The sequence below is a fragment of the Danio aesculapii genome, chromosome 8 (assembly GCF_903798145.1).
Source record: "Danio aesculapii chromosome 8, fDanAes4.1, whole genome shotgun sequence".
NCBI classification, from domain to species: domain Eukaryota; kingdom Metazoa; phylum Chordata; class Actinopteri; order Cypriniformes; family Danionidae; genus Danio; species Danio aesculapii.
Genome location: NC_079442.1, coordinates 25,504,780 through 25,532,524, shown reverse-complemented (window position 1 = coordinate 25,532,524; position 27,745 = coordinate 25,504,780). Strand labels below are relative to the sequence as shown.

General features: G+C 35.1%; 2 protein-coding genes across 3 annotated transcripts; one reads left to right on the top strand and one right to left on the bottom strand.

The window, feature by feature from the left end:
• Nucleotides 1-8,091: 8,091 nt before the first annotated feature.
• On the bottom strand, nucleotides 8,092-18,326 carry ddx20 (DEAD (Asp-Glu-Ala-Asp) box polypeptide 20). Its single transcript, XM_056463498.1, has 11 exons — nucleotides 18,107-18,326; nucleotides 17,735-17,829; nucleotides 16,997-17,165; nucleotides 14,893-15,016; nucleotides 14,665-14,807; nucleotides 14,420-14,558; nucleotides 13,716-13,774; nucleotides 12,134-12,216; nucleotides 11,919-12,024; nucleotides 11,449-11,550; nucleotides 8,092-9,245 (listed from the first exon to the last, which is right to left on the bottom strand). Exons 1-11 carry the CDS (start codon nucleotides 18,297-18,299, stop codon nucleotides 8,173-8,175), a joined length of 2,286 nt encoding a protein of 761 aa, XP_056319473.1. The 5' UTR covers nucleotides 18,300-18,326; the 3' UTR covers nucleotides 8,092-8,172.
• A 1,905-nt stretch (nucleotides 18,327-20,231) lies between these two features.
• Nucleotides 20,232-27,472, top strand: inka2 (inka box actin regulator 2). 2 transcript variants are annotated; one of them, XM_056464438.1, is made up of 2 exons: nucleotides 20,232-20,519; nucleotides 26,102-27,472. In XM_056464438.1, the coding sequence occupies exons 1-2, from the start codon at nucleotides 20,454-20,456 to the stop codon at nucleotides 27,014-27,016; spliced, it is 981 nt and encodes a 326-aa protein (XP_056320413.1). In that variant the 5' UTR covers nucleotides 20,232-20,453; the 3' UTR covers nucleotides 27,017-27,472. The 2 variants fall into 2 exon arrangements, with proteins under 2 accessions (XP_056320413.1, XP_056320414.1); XM_056464439.1 differs by lacking the exon at nucleotides 20,232-20,519 and adding an exon at nucleotides 23,482-23,668.
• The last annotated feature ends 273 nt before the right edge of the window (nucleotides 27,473-27,745 follow it).

Sequence of the window (27,745 nt, the reverse complement as noted above, 5' to 3'; positions counted from 1 at the left end):
CGGTTCGGCCTGTGTGGACTTCTAAGGACTCATCTTTGCAGCCTCTGAAATGACAGCTAAAGATAACATACTTGATTCTGATTGGTCAATCGTGACACTCCAGGGTATGTCATTCCCAGATATCGTCCACTAAAACACAGGCTCATTCGGGTACTTCAAGTCATCTTTACTGAATAAGTTCAGATCCATATTCATATGCTTGTCTGTTTTTGACTGTTTGGCTCCATTTTGTGGTAGGGAGGTTAATGGGTGCTCCATTCAACCATTTTCATACCCTGTAGCCTGTAGGGCTTTATTCTGTGATAAGAACTGCCTGGATGTACTTTATCCCTTACATATATCCAAACCAATTACAGATATATGATGATAAATATAAATCTTGATAGAATTTTTCAGAGCCCATTACAAAAAGCAAAAGGAATTCAAATATAATGGGCAACTACATTAATCTTAAAACCTTACAAGCAGACAATTGGGAAACTGCAAAGAGACATCTAGGTCTTTCTTTTTGCAAAAATATTTACAAATTTAGCTTTAATTTATCAGGTCTACATTTTTCCTCATTATACCAAAAATACCCAATACCAATATGGTATTCCTTTTTATTTGTTAACAAACATCCTAGCACAACTATAATAACATATAAATGATCATGTAAAGATATGCTGTGTGTTAAAAGAAATAATTCATGTGGATGCATGCACAAATGAAGGTACTTTTTCAAATGAATTGAAATCAAACTCTTGATGCTTCAAACGTTCATTAAGTGATCAAAAAATAAACCCATATTAATAAAATGGTTTAATTTAAGTCATTTAAAGAGACAAGAGAGTTTTTATGGCCTCACTGGTTCATGTTAAAACATGCCATTTGACACACAAGATTGAATTTCATTGGTTCTTGTTCATCAACTAATCATACTTGATTAGTTGTCATACTTGTTCATAACCAAATCTGAATGCTATAAACTTTATCATCAAAATTTATGTGAATAAACTCTTAAATTAAACCTGTTCATCATATAAAGCACAGGTGTCAAACTCGGTTCCTGCATGACTGCAGCTCTGCACAGTTTAGTTCCAACCCTTATTAAACACACCTGATCAAACTAATTGAGTTGTTCAGGCCTGTTTGAAACCAAGAGATAAGTGTGTTGGAGCAGGATTTGAACTAAACTGTGCAGGACCACAAGAACTGAGTTTGACACCCCTGATATAAAGTGACCATGTCTCTGTAAAATACTGGTATTAAACCATTCACCACTTATTTTTGATCTCCATACAAACATTTAAAGCATCAGAGTTTTGGGTGAACAGATTTTCAGTAGGATGTACAGAAATCTCTCAGATGTGATGAAAAATGCCTTCATTTGTGTTTCAGAGATTAACAAAATTTTCAAACTTGAATTCTAGGGGTGAACCAACCCTTGAAGAACATTGCCAGTGAGAAAGCTTAAATGTGTAAGTCTTAGTGGAAAGTCCCTGTTTCGTCTGTGTTGTGTTGTTTACAATTTTACAATTCTGTTCTCAAAACTGCCAGCATTCAACCGCATGAGTTCCACCTTTTTGTACCATTAAATCCCTATCCCAGGACTCAACCCCACCCACCCCTTCAAACCCCACTCACTTGTGCCTCTTACACCAGCAGACATAATAAGTGACCCCGTTCCCCTCAGGACGATAACACTCCAGGGCCACCAAGTTTTAGTGTTCACTGCTACGAAACACACACTAGACCTCACAATGACACATTTAATTTTGCTTTGGCCCTTTTTAGATAGAATAAGCCATATTTTAAAGAAACTAAATAAACATTACGTAAGAGATAAATAACAAATACTTGAACTTTAAAGCCGAAGTGGATGTCCAGTTACACAAATATGACAAAACATGTTGGACGGGACCTCTGGAACTTCAGTATTACAGGGAAAAGCACATATGTGATATTTAGGAATATCAGGGTATCCGGCCCACATCATTCGTATATATAATTTAAACAACAATATACCTTGATTGCCCATGTGTTCATATGATGATTATCCTCCAATCTGTTGTACATACAATCCATAACAATCCTCTTTTATGGTCCAAAATGGTTCCTTTGTAATTTACTGATTTTTCAAAAGTGTATATAGTATATGGGAGAGATCTATTGTTTAGTTATTCCGAAGGGAACGTGTGGCCAATATATCCTAAATTTGAAGATAATAAATGTTGAGTGTTGGATCACCTGTGGTCACTGGCGAGCAGTAATGTTTTCTTTTTTTCCGTTTGCTTTGTCCATTCATCCGGCCCAGCAGGGGACACTACAGAACCATCAATGTAACCGAAGTCAATCTCCAAATCCCATCAGCTTTGTAATCGTTCATTCGTGCGGTCCGTTCAGATGACACAACAGGTTGTTTTTTTGAATATATTACCAAGTGGAGATCTGTATGTGCACATCTACATACCTGTCGAGGGTCTTCTTTCTTCCTCTGTGTGTCTGTGCTTGTTTAACTCTTTTACTCTCTTCGCTTCAGTTTTTTTGAGATAGTCATGTTGTTTCCGCAGATTCCTGTTCACTGTCAGATGTTAAATATTATTTATGATCTTGTCTTGTGTCACAGTTGTGAAACGCCTGATAAATGAATTATATCTGCCACAAATTCATCTGCTGTTTATTCCGTTCATCTGACAATGCTCTGTGAGTAAGATCATAAAAATGGGTAATAATATTTTATGGAGGTGAAATGAAACAGATATGACTTATCAACAAAATGGAAGCAAAAATCCTGCTCTGGGCTTTTCTGAGCAGACAAAACAGGAGATCTTTCACAGTAAAAGATACTGTTTAACCAGTTAAACTTTGACGTCATCGACATTCGCTTTGAGATTTAAAGGGCTAGCATTGCACCTGACCCCCTTAAGTGGTTTCGTTTGAAAGTGTAGAATCTATATTTTATGCACATATGCATCACATTGGTTTTAATTCTACTATACGAAAGTTTACACTTAAATACACAGTATTTTGGATTTTTCATATGGTTCATATATGACACATGCACAAGTTATAGCTTAAATGAAAGCTCTTGTTGGTGCTCATACAGTTCTAGCATTTTTTTTACTGAATTATATTCTCATATCAAACAGTTGTCGAATGAATCGCAGTGTTTCCATGGCGCAGAAGTGAAAACAATACATTTATGATCAATAAGCAGCCCCAGATAGCACAGACAGCTGTCATCTCTTACCTTATGCTGTGCGCTTCAGGGCCATTTCTCCTCTGTTTTTGAGGTGATGTGCATAAGTAATCCTTTTATATGTCTGACATGGTCCAAACACAGTGAATTATGTTTGATCAAACAAAAGAATAGTGAAATATGAAAACAATGACCGGTCCCTGACCTCTCATCAGTTGGAATACAATAACTTTTGCATAGATTATGGTAGAGACATTTTTCTTTTTTTCTATGATTACAGACATGTGCAGGAACCACCAAAATTAATTACAGCTAGCTAGACCACACAGAACCTAAAAGGTACACTTTCAAATTTGAGTTTATTAAAAAAATACAAAAAGCGCCTCTTTTTAAGGTGTTTATTAAAACACAGACAATATATATAGTTATTTTAAACACTTTCAATAGAGTTTTATGAAAATTCAAAGGGTTTTCTTTAAAATGATACCAATTTTTTGCATTTACACCTCTGCATGTGAATTTGGGAAGCTTTTAAATTTGAATAGGCAAAATCCAGGCGGAAATCCCAAAATAGCACTAGAGTTTAACTGTTTAAAGCACAATTTAAAGTATCCAGATACAATTGTACATTTTAGCTTCATTTTTTAATTATTTATATAGGGGGTAAATATTACTTTCAATACATTTGATATACTGACTAACAGTACAATGCAGATATCATTGTTATATATATGTACTTTAGTTCTTTAGTTCATGCTTGTGTTTTTAAATCTAACAAGACTTACAAACCAGATACCTTAAAGGGAGAGTTCAGCCAAAATAAATTTTGCCAATCAAGTCTGGCTTTAATTGCTTCAGTCCATCAGTCACTTGATATTCATAAGTGTGCTGGGCAGTAGTTTGAAGAATTATGAGCGCAGCTGTCTGTGGAGAATCGTTGAAATGAGTGGCTCCATTGCTGCAGGAACACACGCGTCACAGCCGGTGTTTAGCTCAAGCAGCAGCCAGAGTTACAAACACAAACCATCCAGCTCAATTTACATGAAACTAAATTTACAAATTAAAAAAATAAAGAAATAATAAATTCAAGAAATAATTTAGTGTAGAGCTGATTTTACTAATTTAGTGAGTCCTGTTATTATGTTTAAAGTGGTTTTAGATGTTTACTTTTACATATTTGTTGTCAATTTTACCTTCTATTTTAGTTGTGGTGGGTCGGACTAGATGGGGATCTGTTTGCAGCTATCAAATTTTAATTCAATCATTCATTCGTTTTCTTTTCGGCTTAGTCCTTTATTAAACAGGGGTCACCACAGCGGAATGAACCTGCCAACTTATCCAGCATAAGTTTTACATAGCATATGCCCTTCCATCTGCAACCCAGTACTGGGAAACACCCATACACACATTCACACACACACACACACACTACGGCAAACTTAGCTTACCCAATTCACTTGTGGGGGAAACTGAAGCATAAAGAGGAAGCCCACACGAACACGAGGAGAACATACAAACTCTAAACCCAGCCGAGGCTCAAACCAGCGACATTCTTTCTGTGAGGCCACAACACTACCCACTGTGCCACCCCAGCTAATTAACAACAATAAGTAATGCACAATTATATAGTGCATTTATTGTCTAAATCACTTTACAATTGTATGAGGGGGTCTCTCCACATCACCAAAACAAAGATAGTCCACAGTACAGGGAACACGACACAATAAAACAATGACAGAACCAACCTGACACAATTCAACAAAACACACACACAAATACACACAGGGGTTGGAAAATGAAACTGAAACACTGGGCAATTTAATGTTGGAGGATACATGGCTACATCTGGCCAGCCTGGTTGCACATTCCACCAGTAAGAGCAGAGAGAAGGTTTAATTGGCAGGGTAATGGCACAGTTTGGCTTGAAATATTGCAATGTACACAACTTTATGGGGGACATAAGAGAGTTCAAAAGTTTATTAAGAGTCATGGTATCCAGAGTAGGTGTCAGCATACCACCAAGAAGGACCTAGAGGAAGCTGTCTGAAAGGCATGTCGAGGTGCTAACCCTAATTGTATTCAAAAAACATGAAACCACAGCTGCCCAACTGTGCAGAATAAAATGTGCACCTCAACTCTCCTGTTTCCAGCAGAACTGTTCACCAGGAGCACCACAGGGTCAATATACTTGCTATGACCAAACATTTGGTCACTCGTGCTAATGCCAAACATTGGTTTCAATGATGCCAGCAGCAAAAATCTGGGGCTGTGGACAATATGGAACACTTATTGTTCTCTGATGAGTCCACCTACACTGTCTTTCCCACATCCAGGAGAGTTACGGTGTAGAAAAGCCCCAAAAACATGTTGCATGCATGGAGTGAAGTACGGGAGTGAATCCGTGAGGGAATATCATGGTATTCCCTAGCCCCAATACTTTTGCAAGATGGATGTGTCACTGCCAAGGACTACCGAACAATTCAGGAGTACCATGTGCACCCAATGGTTCAAACACTGTATCCTGAAGGTGGCGCCCTGTATCAGGATGTTAATGCACCTATATACACAGCAAAACTGTTGACAGAGGGGCTTGATGAACATAAAAGTGAAGTTGAACATCTCCCATGGCCTGCACAGTCATCAGATCTAAATATTATTGATCCACTTTGGGGTGTTTTCAGGAAAAGTTTTCCTCCACCAGCATTACATAGTGACCTGGCCACTATTCTGCAAGCATGCTTCAAAATCTCTCTGGCCACTGTGAAGGACTGGTATTATGTTATGATGGCTCTAAAAATGCTGAGTTGTTTCACCCTATGTTGGGTCAAAAATGGACAAACTCAACCATTGAGTTAAAAATTTAATTGAAAACTATTAAAATCCCGTTTCTGCAGGCTCGTGGGTGCTGAAGGGTCCACGGTCCCATTTAGAGAGAAGTCTATCAAAGTAAAGTTTAAACTGCACCCCCAAAAATACATAAACTGTGAATGATTATCAGAAGCAAACACAAACCCCAAACTAGAAAAAGCACATAAAAGACAAAGGTTCTGCATGTGACCTTGTGGATTTCTGTAATGACATTTTTGGGAGAACTATCCCTTTAACTTACATGTGGTTTTAATGATTACCTCTGACTAACCTGAGTGTTTAACACAGGTGTAGTTTGAGGACTGAATGTGTTTAAGACCCTTCAGAGACCACTATTTGATCCCCCACCTCATCCGAATGAACTTATTTTCAAGTAGACTGACAATTATTTCACATAAAGCACCAATTTGCACAAGAGCATAAGTAGGCAATTATGAGCCATATGAGGAGGTTTGTTTTCCCAATAACAATGTGGCTGAGTGTACATCATTACACAGCAAACAAATATATCTGACATCAGTATTGAACCTCTAAACTACTTTAGAGACTGAGACAGAACAATTGGTTAATCCCTTGTCAGAGGTATTCTTCTTCCAATAAAAACTATTCTGGCATTTGTATTATTATTATTTATAACATGTTACAATACACTCACCTACCACTTCATTATGTTAATCTGTTCAACTGCTTGCTTATATAAATGTCTAATTGGTTAATGACATTTTACTTACCTTGTGAATTTATGCTTGTAGAGATGATCAAGAATATCAGAAGCATAGATGTAGAGAATATAGAGCATCAGAAATGTTTGAACAAGCCACTATACTGACAAATGGGCCTGTTTGGGTTTTGAAAGAATGGTCTGTAAAAGAGAAAACACAGTGGGAATATAGCATAGGAAAAATTAGAAAGCCGATAACCCAAATAATGTAGCTATCTTAATGTCCAAAGATGCTAATTAAACTTGTCCGGAAAAACTGGCGCCGAATACCAAATAGAAGAATGGAATTTGCTACAATAGAAGAATCCACTGTGAGCCTCTTTTATATATTGTACATTTCTTGCACGTCAGAAGATGAAATGCAATGAAGGTGCTTTGGCTTTTGGAAATGCAAGACAACTCTTTGGGAACGCAGCCACTCAACTCAATTCTGGGAGGTAATAATACTGAAACACTTTGATGACGAACGTTGGCTAAGGGATTTTAAAATAACCAAAACAACATAACATATTTCACAATTATGGTCGGTCCACTGGTTTGCCCATTAATGCCATCTCATCATGCCTATTTTATCTTCACATGATCTTTTAAAACAAAATCACATGAGATTTTGATGCATGCGCTGGACTTCAGTGTTTTCGTTGTGGTTTATGAACATTTTTTTTCTTATCGAACAAAAACTTTCACTAGAGGTCTTCTGCTCCAAAGACAACTCTAAAACCTCCTGCGCTGGAGTAAGACCTTGATGGGACTGTGATTCTTCTGGAACATATGATTCAGAAGCCTCATCTTCATCATGCAAACCAATAACTTTATCTCGACTCCTATAGAAACCATCATACTGGTGAATGATTTCAAAGATCTTTCAAAGAAATTTTAGCACCTTGTTAAATCTATATGGCATGTGAATTCCAATACTAGAAAGGTATCCAATATCCAAGATCCAATACTAGAAACAGATCAAATGATGTTGAGCATATATATATTTACAGCATAATATTTATAGAACTGTTTGACTACTGCAATTGTCCAATCAGAATAAGGCAATTGAGAGTGATGCATACTAAAGATGTATTATTAAACAGATCTTAAATAAGTCTTGATAGGTCATTTAGCCTTTCATGCCTTAACCTTCTGCTAAATCTGGAGGTCTTCGGCTGATTTTGGAGAGCACCGCTAATCAGTGCACCATCAAACATGAGATTTGGACTAGAGTGTCTCTGATTGCACTAAAAATATGTGATAAGTTTTCTATATCCATGTGACGTTTATGTAAAATGTAGCTTCAACAAAATATCATAAATTACCATTTGATGGCACATTTCTTAGGAACTCATTTTTATTTGGGAGCTACAGGAATATGCATAAAATACAATTAGGAACATTACAAAGGTTGACTTTTCTAGTGCTTCATCATTTCCTTAATGTACACAGAATTCATATAAAACGCAGTCATCCAGTTATAGGGCGAACGGTGATAGTATGAATTGTAATATTCAGCCCAGGCCCTGTACGAGCTCCAATAATCATGTCCGGCCTCTTCCTCTTCAGTCTCATCAGTCTCTCTTGTTCTCCGCTTTGGTCCTGTTGGCCTCCTGCTAGATTTGGAGGCTGTTCGGGGTTTCTGAGGAGAAGCGCGATGGTGAGCTGTGTCCTGGGATTGAGGTTGACATGGCCTTTGCTTGCTTCTTGTGGCCTGCTGTGGTACTCTGGTTGAAGGTAAAGTGGATTCAGCTAACTCTGAATAATTATGTACAAGCGAACTTTTATTATCTGGAAGTGCTTCAAGTGTAGACTTGCTAGGGACAGAAGAGCTTGATTCACTCTCCACTTCCATCTCAGACTCAGAAGAGGATTCACTAGAGGTCTTCTCCTCCGAGGACAACTCTGAAACCTCCTGCGCTGGAGGAGAATCTTGATAGGACTGTGATTCTTCTGGAAGGTATGATTCAGAAGCCTCATCTTCATCATGGACGTCATGCAGACCATTAACTTTATCTTGATTTCTGTAGAACCCATCATACTGGTGAATGATTTCAACAGATCTTCCTGGACCTTCTCTTATGAAGGTCTCATAATCCACCAATGCATCGTCGAAGGTAGTTCTCTTCCGTGTGTGTGACTTAAAGGAGGACAGTGGAGGAATTTTGGGAAGGTTGTCATTCTGCTGTTTCTGAGTAATAGTCGAGTCATGCTGGAGGTTTGCAGCAGGCGCCATTTGTTTTTGCCTCCCAGGTTTGGGAGAATGACTTTTAGACTTGGTTTCAGCTCGACTGTATGATTTGTTACTGGTCATACTTTCTGTGATGACCACAGAGATGTGAGACTCTCTGGGGGGTTTAGACTTCATCTGTTCTGATTTAGCCTTTTTCTTCTTCTCTGGTTTGGAAATGTCATGAATTTTTTGTTTTGAAAGAGTTTCTATGATCACATCATGGTCACAAGCCTCTTCCATGATGCCTGGAGGTATTGGATCTAGAAGACAACATTAAGTCGACTTCAAGTTAAAACGATACTGCAGGTTTGGTAAAATGATAATTCACTTAACAGCATTTGTGGCAATCCTGAAGGCCACAAAACACTGCTTAATCTCTCATTATTTGTAAAACAAAATAAAAAGAAATGCCATGCATTTTATTGTGATAATAGAGTTTAGTGTTGCATTGTCATGGCAGTAAATTAACAAAATTGCGTCTTTAAATCGCTCCATTGTACCTGTATCTGTGGTTACACTCAGTAAACAGCAAGGAGTTTGGTAAACTGATGATCTTCATGGCCAATCACAGTCATTTCTGTTGAGCATGTGAACCCAATGGCAAATCAGCTGTTTAAGAACATGCTCAATAGCGCTATATCAGTATCAATAGGTATAGAATTCCAGAATCATGCAATACATTCTATACAATACAGATACTTGCTTCCACAATTTAAAAGATTAAAGGAAATCTTGCAACTCTGACTTGTTTTCTCAGAAAAACTAAAATCTACAGCCAGAGACAATAATTTATAGAGTTGGTCACACGGATATATATTTTACAAACACCCATATATTTGGTGCTTGAAGGAATTCACTACTATAACAAAACTGTTAGGAACAAGGTTATTATTAAGAGAACGCTTATTTTGTTCACCTGAAAGACAAAAGGCATGTACATCATGGCTCGAGAGAAAATAAATCATGGAGGTATTTTCATTACCAGGTGAACAGTTCAATTAATATCCTTTTAAATATATGTAAAATTAGCAATGCTAATTCCATACCTAGTACCTTATTTATTACCACCTTGGGTGAGGTTCCAAGTAAGCCATACCGTAACAAAAAAATGGCATATACCATCTGCTGAATGTTGTTGCTAGCAGTGTCATTGGATTTGTGATCAAGAATCCAAACCAACTAATTTAAATAGTCAACACCAGCTTCTCCTGCATTGTTTGTTCACCCACAGTAGCATCAATTGCCTCTGTATTATGGGTTGCTTTGTGTCACATGTTTGTTTAAGTCATGACAGTATACAAAGCACAATTATAGCAATAATCCCACCCACTTTAAGCTGTACTAAACTGTAGTGGAAATGCAAATTAAGCTGAGCAAAATCAAACTCAAGCAAGCAAAGCCGCACCATTATAGAAGGCTTTAATATAAAAAAAATAGAACCTAACTGTAAAGGGTCACCTAAAACTTCTCAAATAGGAAGCCAGAGCCTACTAGAGAGCCTTAGAAAACATTCACAAGAGACTAAGATGTCTTCAAATTATTTTTAAAAAGACCACAAAAAATGTAAACACATTAGAGCTGCACATTACATTGTTTCAGCATCAATATCGCAATCTGCACATCCGCAATTGTCAGATCGCAGGACGCAGGTCTGGATTATAGTTGAGCAAGACTTGCAAAGGTGTAATTGCAAAGTTTACCCATAAAGTTACCAAAAAATGTATCATTTGCATGTGTTTTAAAGCCTGCAACTGTGTAAGCATCTAAAGTCAATTTAAAGTTAAGTAATTTCAATAAAGATTACCTAATATCTAATGACAATTATACAGTCTAATATATTTCACATATAATTATTCAATTTGTGTACCTGAAAACTGTTAAGACTCTTATAAAAGCCATAAAGCATTCATTTAATTTGTAACTTTATTTTACTGTATTAACTTGTTTATGATTTGGCTTATTGCATTTTATGCAATACAAAATCTTCCACTATAAAATCATCCTATTTCCATCCAAATGTATCCTGAAAATATTCATTCTTTTTAAATCGAACTATTCTTTCATCTGTTTAAATTATACTGAGTATCGCAATAGACATTGAAGAAACAAAATATTGCAATGCCAGTTTTGTCCAATATCGTGCAGCCCTAAAACACATTAGAACTTAAATTAACCCCCTCAACAACTACCTATTTCATTTAAAGAACTAGCATTTCCATTGTCTTAAAAACCCTGAATACATAACACACCTAAAATGTAAAAGTTTGGTTTCATATACTTATAAATCCATACATACATTCATCAGGTAGAGTAAAAAAAGTGCTTTATAGGCTTAGTTTACTTTTCTGACAGGTCAAGCGAGTAAACATTTTGTGATGATCAAATCTATGTCACAAATGCTGTTCACTGAGTGTAACTTGAACTAATGGCTTTAAAACGAGTTTAAGACGAGTTTCCAGGTACCTGGTAAATGCATGAGTTCCAGAGAGCACTTCTGAGCGATGGCCATCATCTTGTTCTCCTCCTCCCCATGGCAACAGTAGGTCACAGCAACCCCCAGAGTACCTGAAACACAATAATCAGAGGTCACGGTCAGAGGAAACACGGCGCTGATCGTCTCCATTTCTGAAACTCTGATGAGGATGAAAATTGAGAACATCCACAACATCCTCACGTCCAGGTCCCAATTATGAATTCTGATTCTGGAGTGCTGCGGTCATTAAACAGCTCTTGATGAGTTTGTGTTTAGCAGCCAATTACGCAACTGATTGCAGTATTTGCCCTTTCAGACTCTGACCTCTGGCAGACCGTCTCAGAGCAGCTGATCTCTGATTAAGCACTCTCGTGTAAATGCCCAAGACGTGCATTAATTAAAACCACTGAGAAGAAGCTTCACGTATATTGATGCTTAATTGTTTTCTAATTGGACACACCAAATCGTCCAGCACGACCAATGCGGTGCATGTAGGTCTCCCAGTCCTGAGGAACGTCCAGATTAATCACCAAGTTCACCTTCTCAGCATCAATTCCACGTGACGTCTGTGAAACCAAGAGATTTAGAAGATTTAATGTTTTAAAGTTAATGTTGCTTGGGTATTACACGCTGTTATTTTCCAGTGTAGGTGTAATAATGGGTTCAGAAGCTCACCAAATCAGTGGATATTAAAACTCGACACTGATACTGCTTCAGCTTCCACATGGCCTCTAACCTCTGATCCTGACTTAAACCACCTACAGATGAAACATGAACATCAAGGGGTTTGAATGCAAGAACCAATAATAATGGCCATCAAACATTTTGGGCCTTCATTTACATGCCCACACATGATATTATTCCAAAAAGCGTTGTGAGCAGAATACAGAGACTTAATATACACAACATCAAAAAGATCAACCTAATCATTGTCCTTTTTAAAATTCAGCCATCTTTGTATACATCTTACACAAAGAAGGCTATTCCAGACTGCAAAGTGAGGAGTAGAGAGGTACTGTTAAAAAATAAGCTCTCTTATTTTTAATTATATTTTTTATCTTTTATTATTACAATCTGAATGCATGTGACTTTTATACCGACCTATATTTAAAAAATTGCGTACACAATAGGGTATATGCACAACTAGTGTTTCTTCCCATGCCGATAAACTTCCGGTGAGCGGTTAATGTGACTTTTTTCAACTTTATACAGTTCCTTTTACAGTATTGATGTTGTAATGTAATTAAAATATAATCAGTTAAACAGACTTCAGCATTCATTTAGTTGATCAAGTATAAAACGAAATGAAAAGCAGTTTACAAGCATGCGCCTGTCAGGATAAGCGCAGAAAAGCCATTGAAAATACTGGAGTAAAATAAAAGTTCATATTTTAAAGACACAGCGCGGGGGAAAATGTAATTTAATGCTTCTTGCACAATCTAAGACCAACATCGTACATCTCTCAGGCAGTTGAGATTGTTGATTTTTAAAGAAAACAGACCTTAAACGCGCCAATTTTGTAATGGCATACAGTTTACCGGAAGCGCTTGACCCAGGTTACTGCAAAATTAAAAGTCCTTCTGCATACTTCTGCATACACCCTATAATATGTGTTTGTAGACTCATTGTGTTTTTAAAATCTATTCACTATTTACTCACCCTTAAGAGTTCTTTTCTTTCTGAACTGGTCATAATCTTATGGTTACCAATTTCCAAAATGTTTAAAAATAACTTTCTTGTATTCAACAGGAAAAATAAGGACTTGTGACAAGCGAATCCTGAGTAAATGTTGACAAATTTTTAACATTCTGCATGGACTATCCTTTAAAGGGTCCTGGTGCAAGGTGTACAACTAATACATAAAAAAAAACTTGACAGCTATATTTTTCACACTGATGACTTTTTAAACTCAAAATGTTCTGTGAAAACCGTATGGAGTAGTCTTTAATTATTTTGTTCTACTTACTTTGCTTAACAAAAAGGTTAACTTTTCAATTCTTTGCTTCTTATGAAATTAAACTATAAAACCAACTCCGTACATCCATTATTAGTTGGTTCATATTTCAAGGTTTTTATTGCAGGGTTGGAAATTAACAGGCTTGTGACAAAAAAAATGCCCTCAAAACAAACCAATTTAAGATAAGGGGGCAACAAAAATGCTCCCAGCACAATGGGAAAAAAATATTACACTTGCAGATAAAGTATGTTCAAGACAGAATGATCATTTGTTTTGAAAGAGACTCAATGTGATGCTCACCTGAGATGCAGACGGCAGGCAAACCTTTAGAGGAGAGGATATCAGCCAGATGCTGAGCTCTGCAAAACAACAGCACAATTCTTTTATTACTTTCAACAAAGATCACAACTCTTTTATTAAGTATAATCTCTGAACAATAATACCAGTATCTGTTTCTCTATTAAAGAGGGCAACAGTTGGGTTCCAGAAGAAAACCCTTGTTTATTTTCTCCATGAGTAACTGTTGCTTTTTTTTAACAATAACTAAACAACCTTTTTTGGCCTCTGAGAACTGATTGTATAAATTTGTTTGGTCGAGAAAAAAAACTGATAATGCTCTGCTTATTCCAATGAAGCCTGACAAATTATGAAATCAATCATTCGGTCTCTGTACTCTCTCAAAAAAGTAATGTGTGTAAACTTCTGATAAACGCTATGTCTTTAAAATGTCAATTATAATCCACTTGTGTCATTCTCAGTGCTTCATAGGATTGTAGTTCTTTCCTCTTTAAAGGAGTTAAGTATTTATTCTTGAAATTTTGGTTTATTGTTTGTTTTTATATTTTCTTTTTTTATCCAAAGTATGAATCAAGGTTTGAAATTTTATGAATGTCATCTCATTTCTGACACTTCAAAACACTTTTTTTTAATCCTAATGGGAAACATATGAACACTGCTGGAAAAAATAAGTAATTTTTCAAATGTTTTGAGAAAGCAGCTCTTGCCTGGTATGAAGATTGGAGAACACCAGCGCTTGGTTAAATGGGATTTTACTGAAGAGTTCAAGAAGACTCTGGACCTTCTCCTCAAAAACTTTATGAGGCAATGAATGAGACGGCACGATCTTATAATACTGCTTCAGTCCTAAGGAAAGAATTTAGCACAAGCAAAACGCCGTCAACCTTCACAAAAATTTCAGAAATGAAAAAGCATTTAGATATTAACCAATCAGAAGGCACAGCAGACTGACCGAGGAGCCCAGGGTCAGTTGGGTTCAATCGCACAAACGTGGGCTCTCTCATGTATCTTGACAACTGTTGTGCTAAAGACTCTGGGTAAGTGGCAGAAAGCGCCAACATTTGTTTATTTGCTGGTAGAGAGGAGTAGATCCAGCTAGCATGGAAAACAAAAAAATTAGTTCACTCAAAACTGCTGAAATACAATGCCAAAGAGTCTCTCAATCAGATTCAACTCTCACTTGATCTGCTCCTGAAAACTGCTGCTGCTGTCGTCCTCCAGGAGTTTATCAGCCTCATCCAAAACAAACAAGCGAATGGAGGACACAGTCAGGGCTCCCATCTCAATTAGCTGCTTAATACGACCTGTGAATACAACACCACTTCATCAATACTAGCAAATAAAATCCTAAGCACACACACTCATTTAGAGATTGCCATATTAAATTACTAATACAGACAAATCCATATTATTTCTTTCAATTTACCTTCAAACTTTTCACGTTTTCTAACCATGTAATAACACCCAGTTTTATAAGACTTTTATTAGCAGTTTTAAAACTTAGTGTTTAGTCTACAGCACTTTTATATTTTTATACTTTTTACTTTTTTCTACAGCCACATACTCTATATTGAAAGTTTATAAATAATTTACATTTGCTTTTATTTTCTATTGCATTTCTTTTTCTCCAAAATTTAGATTCTTATTGTTATTATTATTTTGTGGTTATTATTTTAAGGTCAAGAGTGGTTGTGTAAGCATTTCACTGCATATCATACTGTTTATGTAGCACTCTGTATGTGACAAATAAAATTTGAAAATGAAAATGAGGTTAGAATAATTGTAAATAAATAAATATATAAGATGCAAATGATTTTTTTTCTCTGTATTGTGATATTGCACACCCAAGTCAAACACACTAATGAAGACATTAGGGAGAGGATGGTTCAATATCTTGTTTATTGATTGGATGATAATAATAATAATAATAATAATTATTATTATTATTATTAATTATTATAATTATTATAAAAGGAATTTTCGCTTCATGTTAATTTAATTTGCATTATCATATTTTGATAATGCAGCACAAAACACTGTGACTCAATAATATCATCAAAATATTACTGTGAGTTTGAACAACCAATGGCATCCGATTGGGACAGTACTACTAAACAAACAGTGTGATTGATGAAATTTGCTTAAATTGACTGCATTTTTTATTCTTGTACTTTCTTTTTATCTTAATATTTTCATGATATTGAAAGTAGATGTTTCTCTTTTAGAGAGTAGATGTTCCTCCACAAAAATAAAATATAAAACAAGGATCTCCTCAATTTAAAATAATTGACATCACCTGCTCACTATTAGACAAATAAATTCACATTTTGCTGGTTTCTGAGCAGCAGACATCATCTTAGTTGGGTAAACTTAGAGCGCAATGAATGGGAGAATACAACTTTCTTTTTTTACAATCCTATTTGCTCAAATAATAAAAGGAAAAACAGTCATGTAATCACGACTTTTGGAAAAAGCAAAAAATGTTTGAGACTGATAACGACAGACAAAAGAGAACTTTTGTTATTTGATGCCAAGATGATATAATGCATACAAATGTGCATATGTTTTGGTTTTTAAATCTAAAACGTTAAAAACTTTCAAGGGTTTAGGATATTGATGACCGTTAAACACATTATAACAGTCTTGAGAAAAGGGTCCATTGTGACTAGGCATGGGTCAGTATAAGATTCTGATGGTATGATAACCTTATATGAAAAGAAATCACGGTTTTAAGGTATTGTGATTATAAAATGCTATAAAAACATGTTCTATTTAAATGTCTGGGTAAAAAACAAAAGCTTTTCCCCCTTTGAACACAATAAATTTTATTTTGAGAAACATTTAAAATATTTTGGATCAGTAAACGTGTCAGGCTAAATAATTCAAATAAATTATTGACTTCTGTCATTTTCATTAGTTCAAAAACAAAGATTTCTTCACAATTTAAAATGGCATCTTTGGATATCTTTTCTGCTGGAGATACTGTTTTCCTATAAAATAAAACAACAAAAATCTTACATATACCACAGGAACAATAGAGCAGAAGATTCTGGCGGTTTAAAACCTTTTCCAAACGGTGGTATACCTTGAAAATGGTTATGGTCCCATGCTTAATTGTGGCAATCCTACATCTAAGTAACATGACCACCAGGTTTTGTTAATTAGATGTAACCTTGCCAAGTTTAAACATGAACAAAGAGGTTCAAATAGTGAGAAATTTAAATATATAAATGTACTCTGACCAACAAATCTGACCAGACCATAATGTAACAACTACATCATACCTGGTGACCCAATGGCAATGTGGCATTTCTTCAGGTTTTGTTTATCTTGACTGATAGGTCGACCACCAATGAACACATGGCACTCCAAACCCTCCATAGCACTGCCTATCGCCATAACAACAGCGTGAATCTGTACTGCAATCTCCCGAGTGGGGGCCAAAACCAGCACCTGATGGGACCAGAGAAGGTGCATTATTGCAAAACAGACACACACTAATGTCTTAGGTACTTAAAAACATACACCTGTAATTAAAATACTTGAAATATCTTTAACAAAAAAAAAGAAATGAATATAGAATAGATAGATGAATGATGGATCGTTAAATAAAGTCACTTTTATTGTCACATCAACGGCAGCATGTGTACTATGATGAGTGAAAAGCTTAGGTGCTGGCTCCAGACAGTGCAAAATACTACAACATACTCCAGAAAAACAAAACAATATACTATTAGCATTGTTGACAGTAATGCAGAAAAGACATAAAAATATGTAGTTAGAAATAGTCAAAAAGGTGTACACATAGTTTGACTGTTGGTGGGAAATGATTGTAGGCAAGATAGATAGATAGATAGATAGATAGATAGATAGATAGATAGATAGATAGATAGATAGATAGATAGATAGATAGATAGATAGATAGATAACTTACAGCTATAAATTAAAAGTGAAACCTATATAAAAGTAAGAAATATAGGACTGATCACTACTTACTAATACAATAGCAAAGTAATAACTACCTGTGTTGTTGTGTTTTCCAGTATAAGAGAGTCCAAGGCGATGGTGGTGAACACACAGGTCTTTCCTGTGCCAGATTTGGCTTGAACAATAAGATCTACACAAAGGAAAACATTATTTACCAGCAGTATTATTATTATTATTATTATTATTATTATATATCAAATTGTGCCCCAAATAACAAGTTTATCGCTGTCATTAATACTATACTATACTATACTATACTATACTATACTATACTATACTATACTATACTTCTGAAAGTCAATAACACTAATGTGCCAAAGAACGGCAGCTTTAGCTTTCGGATTAATAACAACAAAGTGGTTTTATTTTTGTTTTGCAACTGATTGGAGTTTTCTCGGATCTCATACCGAGTCCACATCTTCCCAGCGGGATTGCCTTCAGCTGGATGGGAGAGGGTCTCTGAAAACCGGAAGCAGATAAACCCTCAAGCACGGGTTTTGAGAGGAGTAATGAGCTGAACTCGACACCACCGCTAATCAAAACATCGTCTGTCCGGGTTCTGGATTGCAGCTCATGCGCTGCTTTCACGGATGCCGCCATATTTCTATCGCGACAACGGTATGTTTCTTCTACGGTGAATAAATGACAGGAGCTGTGAATCACTGCGCCCTCCTGCGCACAGATACAGAACCGCTGCCTGGAATACTCAGCTACGTCCTGCAGAGGGCGACAAAACACACTTGGTTGGCATAAACCAGCAATGATATTAAAATAAAATACTAACAATTACTGCTGGAGGAACAGACTGACTGACAGACAGACAGACAGACAGACAGACAGACAGACAGACAGACAGACAGACAGACAGACATATAGACATATTTTGCAAAATATGCAAGGTAATTATATAAGGTCAATAGTCCAAGACTTATTTTAGTCTCATCAATTTGACAAAAGGGATTTTATATAAATAAAAAAGCTTTTTAAGGCATGTGTCGTTATTAGTTGAAATATCTTTACTCATTTGTTCATTTTCTTTTCAGCTTAGTCCCTTTATTAATCTGGGGTCATCGCAGCAGAATGAACCGCCAACTTATCCAGCATATGTTTTACGCAGCGGATGCCCTTCCAGCTGCAACTCATCCCTGGGAAACATCCATACACACTCATTCACACACATACACTACAGACAATTTAGCTTATTCAATTCACCTATACCACATGTCTTTGGACTGTGGGGGAAACCGAAGCACACAGAGGAAACCCACGCAACATGGGGAGAACATGCAAACTCCACACAGAAATGCCAACTGACCCAGCCGAGGCTCGAACCGGCAACCTTCTTGCTGTGAGGTGAACATGCTACCCACTGTGTCATCATGCAGCCCCAAACATATTTATATAATTTGTAAAATGCTTCATTCTGACCTGCAGGCTTCTCAATTAAATATATAAATGAATAAGTGCTCATGCTAAATTGTAATATTTTACCTTTTTAATTGCTGACAAAGTGGTAAAACACAGATGTAACTGAAACAAAAAATAACATGACATCTAATTGTGGCTGCACTGTGTGATTCTGAAATAGTCGTTTAATATGTTTTTCTAACCTGACAAACATTTTTGTACACTGTATAATACATTTTAGTGGGTGTCTTCTTTTAAATTAATAAAACATTATATAAATTAAAAATACTAATACGACTTAACAGGAAACCTATAATAGGTTTAAAAAGGCTATCTTTTGTAGAGAATGCATATGGTAATAACAATATTGTAACAGAATACAAAAAACAGTTCATTTTAACTTAGTAATTCCTTGAATAAGCTGTTTCAAGACCATTTTGAGGGATGTAAATGAGAACAGTGGTCCCAACGTATTTCCTGTTATACATTTTTAATTTCTATAGCTTCAGAGAATCCAAAAAGAGCCACATATTGATAAATAATGTTATGATAGCTGTTTTAACACTAAGTTATGATTGAATTGCCTTGTTACAGTTATGAAATAGTTGATAAGTAATTAGGCAAGTTATTGTATAACGTTGGTTTGTTTTGTAGACTATCTAAAAATTATAGCTTAAAGAGGCTAATAATTTTGACCTTGAAATGTTTTTTTAAAAATTAAAACTGCTTTTTTTTAGCCGAAATAAACAAATAAGACTCTCTTCAAGATAAAAAATATTATAAGTCATACTGTGAAAATTTTCTTGCTCTGTTAAACATCATTTAGGAAATATTTTAAAAAAGACCAAAAAAAAAAATCAAAGGGGGGGCTAATATTTCTGACTTCAACTGTGTGAACAGTTTCCTAACACGAACTAAGGCTCTTCCCCCGTCTAAAATCCAGTCAAAGCACAGTTAAAGTTGTACGATTGTGCCTCTATTGTTATGCATGAACCCTCCATTCTTCCTGAACTGACCACTGGAGCGAAAGCAAGACTTGTATTGTTGACGGACAACCGTTAGTTAATCCCATTCAGGGACTTTCTCTCAAATCATCAGCTTCTTTACACCACATCAGTGCCTCCTTCTGCTCGGGGGCACGGATGTCTCCTGAATATGTAATGTAAAGTATGTCAGAGGCTAGAGAAGGAATAGCATATTAACATGCTGGTCATACTTCATCACTAATCAGAAACTAAAGCGAAGGGAACCAAAGATCTTACGACATCGAATTGGATGAAGATTTAAATCAATAAACCAGCTTGCGTCATTAAAATAATTTAATTTTGTAACGTTATATCGGTAATCATGGAGGAAGGGAAAACGGATAAAGATGACATGGAGAGCAACCTTCAGCGTCTAAGAAATGAACTGGTGAGATTTTCTTCGTCTTCTTCAGCACTTTAACAGCACAGGTGTGGTTGTGTGATGAGAATATTCTTTGATATGTACGTGTAGTAAGTAATATACAATCGCGTTATAAACGCATTTGTGCGCGGCGCTCTTCACCGGCTCGGTTCTTCTTCACCTATCTGTTTTGTTTGCGGCGAGTTGTTGACGTTTATCCAGCTGTTGGCTGCGTGCCGGTACGGCCGGTACGTGGGAAAGGTGCAAACTGATTGGTAGCGGCTGTTTGAAAGAAAGCCGCTGATTGGCTGGCACTCAGTCTTCTGTAATGTTTTAAATTTTGAGTTCTGATTGTCTGCGTTCGAACGTCACACAACTAAAACTAGCTTGAGATGAAAACCACCAGAAAAACGTGCTTGACTAACATTTTACAACAACTGATCAATTTATTTTAATGCTTATTTATTTTAGTAACACATGATAGTTAGTATTAACTGAGCTAACTTATACTAAAGGTATTTATTAATCTGCGTTGTTTGTTAGTACATACATTTACTATTTTTGATAATATTTAGTTATATTAATGTTAACTGGGATTAATACATGTTTAAGAGGTATATTTTAACGTTATAGGGTAAAAACACTTCATTATCACCACGCACCCCCCTCTGATTAACATAATTACATAGGAAACAATTTTTTTGTATTGCAAGTTTTATTTTAAATGTTAAGAATGATTAATTATGTGCTTATTAGCATACTTTTGTAGCACAATAATCTGAACATTAAATCAAGTCTCACGATTCTTTCTTACAGTTTATAATAAAGGGCTGGGCGATTTGACCTTAAATCTAAATCTCGTTTAATTAAACATTTTAACTCGATTACAATTAATGAACGATTATTTTATTAGTTTATTTGCCCTCACAGTTCACTGACAGGTTTTGTACAGTAAATATGCTCACATATTACCATGAGAGATATTTGAATGAAGGGTGCATTACTTGATTTTAAAATAATTGAAGGAAACACACTTTATTGACTATCTATGATTATTTATTAAACATCAACAACTGAAATGAAATCATACATTGCCTAAAACCAATTGTCAGGTTTTTTTTTTTTTTATAAAAAAAGTAAAAGTAAATAACCTGCACTTTTGGAAACAAAATTAAATATTTTCAATGTTTTCAAAAGTAGAAAATAAGCAGTATCTTTCCTACATAAAATAACTCTTGTATATCATGTAAATACTATTTTAAACAGTGCATTTCTTGAGTCTTCTGTAAGCAAATATTTTAATGTAAATAATAATTTTATTGTAATAGAAAATATGCCTTCTCAAGGCATATCTGGCACAGCTTCTGATCATCGTCAATGTGGTGCAAACGTGTGACGTGTATTTACATTTATTGAGAGGTGTCTGAGTACACGACCGCATAAAGGCTGTGCCGGATCATACCCATGCATTCATCGAAGAAGTATGAGTCAGCCTTAACAGAGTGGGGTTACATGACTCCACACATGGTAGGAAAAGTAATTGAAACATTTGACCTGGAAAAATTAGATCGATTGTATTCTGGACATCGATTTCAATTAATCACCTAGCCCTACTGTGAATAGACGAAAAAGTTACAATAGACAAATAATAACAATAATAATAACAATAGTATAATTAATAACAAAGCAAGTAGTAAAAACACTGAAAATTCCCAAATCTCAAAAATGACAGATGCATAAAAATACATGCTTTTGCCTGTATGTGTCACACCTTAAGTTTTATATATTAATGAATAATTAGGCCTGTCACAATATCTATATTTTGTTGCACGATATACCGCATCAAAATATATTGCATTAAAATATATTATTGTCATTTTAAGACAATTTTTTGCCACTCATTATATACTGTCAGAATTACAATATAATATAACACACTCTTCCAAAGAACACGTTTTTATCTTAAGAAATTTGCATAGAATTATAGCCATTTTAACAGTTTAATAATTTGGCATTGAATCAGAATGTGAAAACGCATATCCTAAATAAATAATAATAAATGTTAACAAAATAAAGTGCAAGGTAAAAAGTAACAGAGGCTGTTATATCTGCTACCAGATCTATTTTCAGTTGTCAGACACCCACATGAAAATATACTATAGTGAAATACTTAATTATGTTTTTTTTAACTATACTGACACTGACAACTCCAATAAAGATTGGTTGCCAAATCAACTAAAATTATACTAGAATTGTTTTTTATGTATGGGCGATATTTATTCCATCACCAAAAATGATTGAGGTCATGTCCATGTGTTGTGCAATAACTCAATATATTGATTATTGTTACAGGCCTATTAATAATGGCTAATGATGATAAATGTGTTTGCTACAATCTTAAGTTAATGTTAGATAATAAACACAAGTTTAGTTCATGTTACTTCAGTTTCACTAACAGACCAGTACCAACTAATGGCTTTATTACCAGCCTATTATTAAGATATTGGCTGTTTATTCAGCATGATTTTATTCCACATCCCTAGTCCTACCCAATGCCTAAACCCAACTACAACCTTAATAACTATTAATAAGCAGCAAATTTGGAGGCAAAAGACAGTTCATTGTTTCTTAACAGTGAGAATTGTACCTTAAAATAAAATGTGATCATAATGTTTATTAGAAAATAACTGAAATTAAAGATGGTATTATTAAAGGATTCATAAAGAGTTCGATAGTATTTGTATGCTAACAATTGTGTAAAACTGGTAGGTCCTATTGAGGAAACCGGCCCAAAAGGATGTTACTCACAACACATCCATCATTAGCTGATGTGGTAACCGATGTCAGATTAATGTTGCTGTTCGTCTGGGCAAATCTGAAAGGAAACTGACACACAGGACACCAGTGAAATCACACAATGATAAGACTTAGAACACAGTAAAATACAAGCCTCAACTGTTCATCTGTGATTCACAGTCTAGTCATTTCAGCCTCAGGCCCTCTGGCTCCTACATCTCCCATCATGCTTTGAGACGCAGTATTACTGTAGAAAAGCCCCAGTGCTGCTGTGCTCAGACTGGCTGGTGATCGATCACACTAGTAAGGCAGAGAAGGAACAGAAAACAGGGTAAGGAGTGAGGCGAGAGAAGGAAGACTGCAGTGAGAAAAAAAATAAGGTAAAATGACTGGGGTTTTATTCGCTGCTAGAAGAAAACAAGGTGTTTTATGGCATTTGTTTGTAGTGTAGTGTGAATGGAATGTGTTTACATGTGTTAAATTAGTCATTCGAATAAATACAACCGAACAAACTGTCAAATAGTGAAAATGTATGTTGTCAGATTTTGTTGCACCTTTTTATTTAGAAATAATTGATGTTTAAAGGCATTAATTATGGTTGATTTTTGCATTTAACAAAAATGTTCTATGAATTTTGTTAGTATTAATACAACTACAGTGCTCAGCATAAATGAGTACACCCCATTTTGAATATTTGAATATCTGTATAAATTTTTCAGTGAATATAAGTAATATATATTGATGCATTTAAACAAAACAGATTTATTAAAGAGATATATTTATTAAAATAATATTTTAGTCACAGAACAGCTTTAGAAATGGAAAGAAAATACATTTAAATTCATGCTAAATATTGAAAAAAAAAATTTCAACTTACAAAATGTCAACTAAATTGTATTGTAAAATTTCTATTTTTGATAGTTTTGTTTAATATTTTTCCATACCATATAAATTTGGGCTACTAATTTGTTAACCATTATTGTAAGTTATTTAGCTAGATAAGCTCCAGATTTGGCTTCAGTACTGACTAAACTAGTGTATATGCACAAAGAAATATTGAAGAGCATCCTGTAGAAAATATTCATTTAAATGAGAGAATTGTGGGGGGTGTCTTTATATATGCTGAGCACTGTATATAGACATATACATTAATCCATACATTAATTAAAACAACCAAAATGCATGAGTCAAGATTCAATGAATCTACAATTTTAGGAAATAAAATTATTTTCTTTTTAAAAATCTTTTTGTCTCACCATGCCTGAATTTATTTGATTAAATTCTTCAAAATCAAAAAATAAAAAGTTATAATATTGTTAAATATAATTACTTGCAGTATATTGGAATGCATAAAATATCAACTTTAATTTTTTTCTTGAGGAAACAGCATTGTTTACACGAAGAACTACATTTTATATAGATTTTTTAAATAGCTGTGTAAATGTACTGTGACTATTGATCATTTTAGCACTATAAACGTATACATTTCTTTAAAGTTCACACTTTACCTACCAAGGGTCCTTGTTACAGTGTACACTATCGGTGAAAGTTTGGCGTCAGTGTGATTTTTTAAATGTTTTAAAATAAGCTTCTCCTGCTCACCAAGGCTGCATTTATTTAATCAAAAATACAGAACAAATTGTAATTATGAAATGTTATTGCAATATAAAATAAATGTACAAAAGTAGTTTTAATTTAATTTAATCATTTATTCCAGTGATTTTAATGATGAATTTTCAGCTTTATTACTCCAGTCTTCAGAGCCACATGATCTTTCAGAAATCACTCTAATATTAATTATTATTGCTATTATTATTAATACTATCATTATTATTGTTATTATTATTATAATGGTATTAGTAATAAAAGCAATAATGATTGAAGTAATAATTTCATCTGAATTTACATACAATAAGTAATAAATAAATATTTAATAAATAAGTGTTTAACAATTTACCCTTTTTTTTACATTTAATAAACGCCACCTTGATGAACAGAATAATGTTCTTGAAAAAAAAACTGACCCCAAACTTTTGACCGATAGTGTAATTAAGTACTGAGCAATATTAATGAAGAACATGTTCTTTATGGGTTGTTACACTGTAAAATATAATTATTGCTGCCTTAAATATTTTAGTTCAAATTTTGATCTCAGCTTACATCAGTCAAGCTGAAACATTAGGTTAAACTTTGTATAACTTAAAATAGTACATTTTAGAGAAAATATAAATAGTGAAAACCTGATAAAAAAAATTTATATAACTTAAAGTAACAAAAAAAAAAGGATTTTTTGTTTTATCAATTTTAAGGTGTTAGTTTCACAAAGAGTTAGATTTAGTGTTAGTTGCAAGTAATTCAGCAACGTTTATTGTTATTATCAGCGTGTAGCCTACATGGAACGTGTATAGCAAAGTTGCCATGAAAACAAACAAAAACAAACAAACAAACAAATAAATAAATAAATAAATAAACAAGAAAATCGTTCTCACTTCAAACTTTCTTTTTTCATTTGGTGCCCACACATAGAAATAGTTTCTTCAAAATAGTTTCAAAGCAGCTTTACAAAAATAATTGCTTTATGCTCGCAGTAAGCACAATTTACTGGTGCATCCTCTTCAGTAGATGCTGAGCCAGGTCTCTCTGATGGCACAGGGGGTGGAAATTGCAGACTGTTTGGCGTGCTATTGATTTTTGATAATTACTGTTCAGCGTGAGATAAGCATTATTCATCACTCACAACAGAATTCATTTATAATTGCTTCATCATGTCATACAGTAATTGCTCTCCTGCTGTCCTGCCTTTCCCCTTATAGGATTCCTTGTGGCAGTCAGATGAAGGTCTCCACGCTCAGATGAATTCAGTGATCGGTGCTCTCCAGGAGCTCAAACTCTTGCAGGTCCAGACGGCACTGGACGAACTGGAGATCTCCAACCAAACCAGTCAGGTCAATCCAAACACCAGCTCCATGCTTGAGCAGAGAAACCACAGCTCAAGAAGAGCAGCGCACAATCCAGAAGAAGCTCTCGCACAACAATGCTTTAACACTCGCCTCACCATGGAACCTTCTTTGTTCCTTACAAGTTCTCCAGCAGAAATGCGCCATATTCCTAGGACACATGGACTCAGAGGAATTCACAGAGGAAGCTTAAGCACTTCTTCGTCTTTTTCCTCTCAGGAAGACTCAACCGACAGCAATTCCTCCTCATACGCCATTGACGACCCTAGTGATTGGACTGCTTCACTGATGAACCACAGCAGAAACAGACAGCCATTAGTGTTGGGTGACAATGTGTTCGCGGATTTGGTTGGAAACTGGTTGGACTTGCCAGAAGTTGGATGCCAGGCATCAAGTGAGGAGGAGAACGGCTCAAACCTAAAAAACTCAAATTCAGAGTCATCATCTACCACTCATTACCAGCATCTCTCCAAGAAACTCTCGCTAACCGCTAGCATTTTCAAACGGGTTCTGCGCCGCGTTCGACCACGGCACAACCAAGAAAGTGAAGAGATAGATGTATGCAAACAAGCTAAGCTCACACGCAGAAAGGCCAAAACAGACGCCAGCAAGCCATTCTGGGGGGGAACAAGAGGAATGAAGAAGAAAACCACGCCAATTCAGCAGGAGGGTGTGGCCTGTCAGGGCTCAGAGGTTTTGATGGACAGATGGGCGGAGATTATGGAGAAGCATACACCTGTGTTTGATTACAACTCAGCTGTTTGGGTGTAATTCTACATGGAGGTGTTATTGGCGTGTAATTAGTGGACTTTAGGATCAAAATGTTTGTAAATGCAAATTTTCAAAACATTTAAATAATGCTTATACATCAGAGTCAGGCATTTATTATGGATTAAGTTGGAAACAACACCGCGAAATACAGCGAATGGAATGAAAACTACTCACTGATAATATTTCTTTCAAATTTTGAATAAAAAACATATTTTTTGGGGGGAGGGGGTTTCTCGTATGATCATTGGTCAAAATATTAAACAGGCATTTGTTGGGATTGGAATTCTGGGTTATTCCACCAAATACTGCATTCTTAATTTAAAGCATTGATATTTTATTATTGGTTATTTTGATCTATTGTCATTTTATGCTTCAATAGACTTTTTTTTTTCAATTTAGCAGTTTTACCAACACACAAAACTATAAATTGTGAATGCAGAGAAACAGAATTTTCTATTTTCCCCCTTTGCTCTGTATCTAGATTTGTATGATTGACTATATAATATAAAATTCTTTATATTATTCTTTATATTAATATAAAATTAATATAAAATTCTTTATATTATAGGTCAATTTTTTTCATATTTCAAACTGACACAACCCTTATTTCCAAAACTCATCAACTTACATATCATGCAAAATTGAACATTTCTTACAATACGACTTTGCTTGGCCGTTCATGAGAATATCTTTTTTTTAAGCATTTAACTTAAAAGATAAGGAGATTTT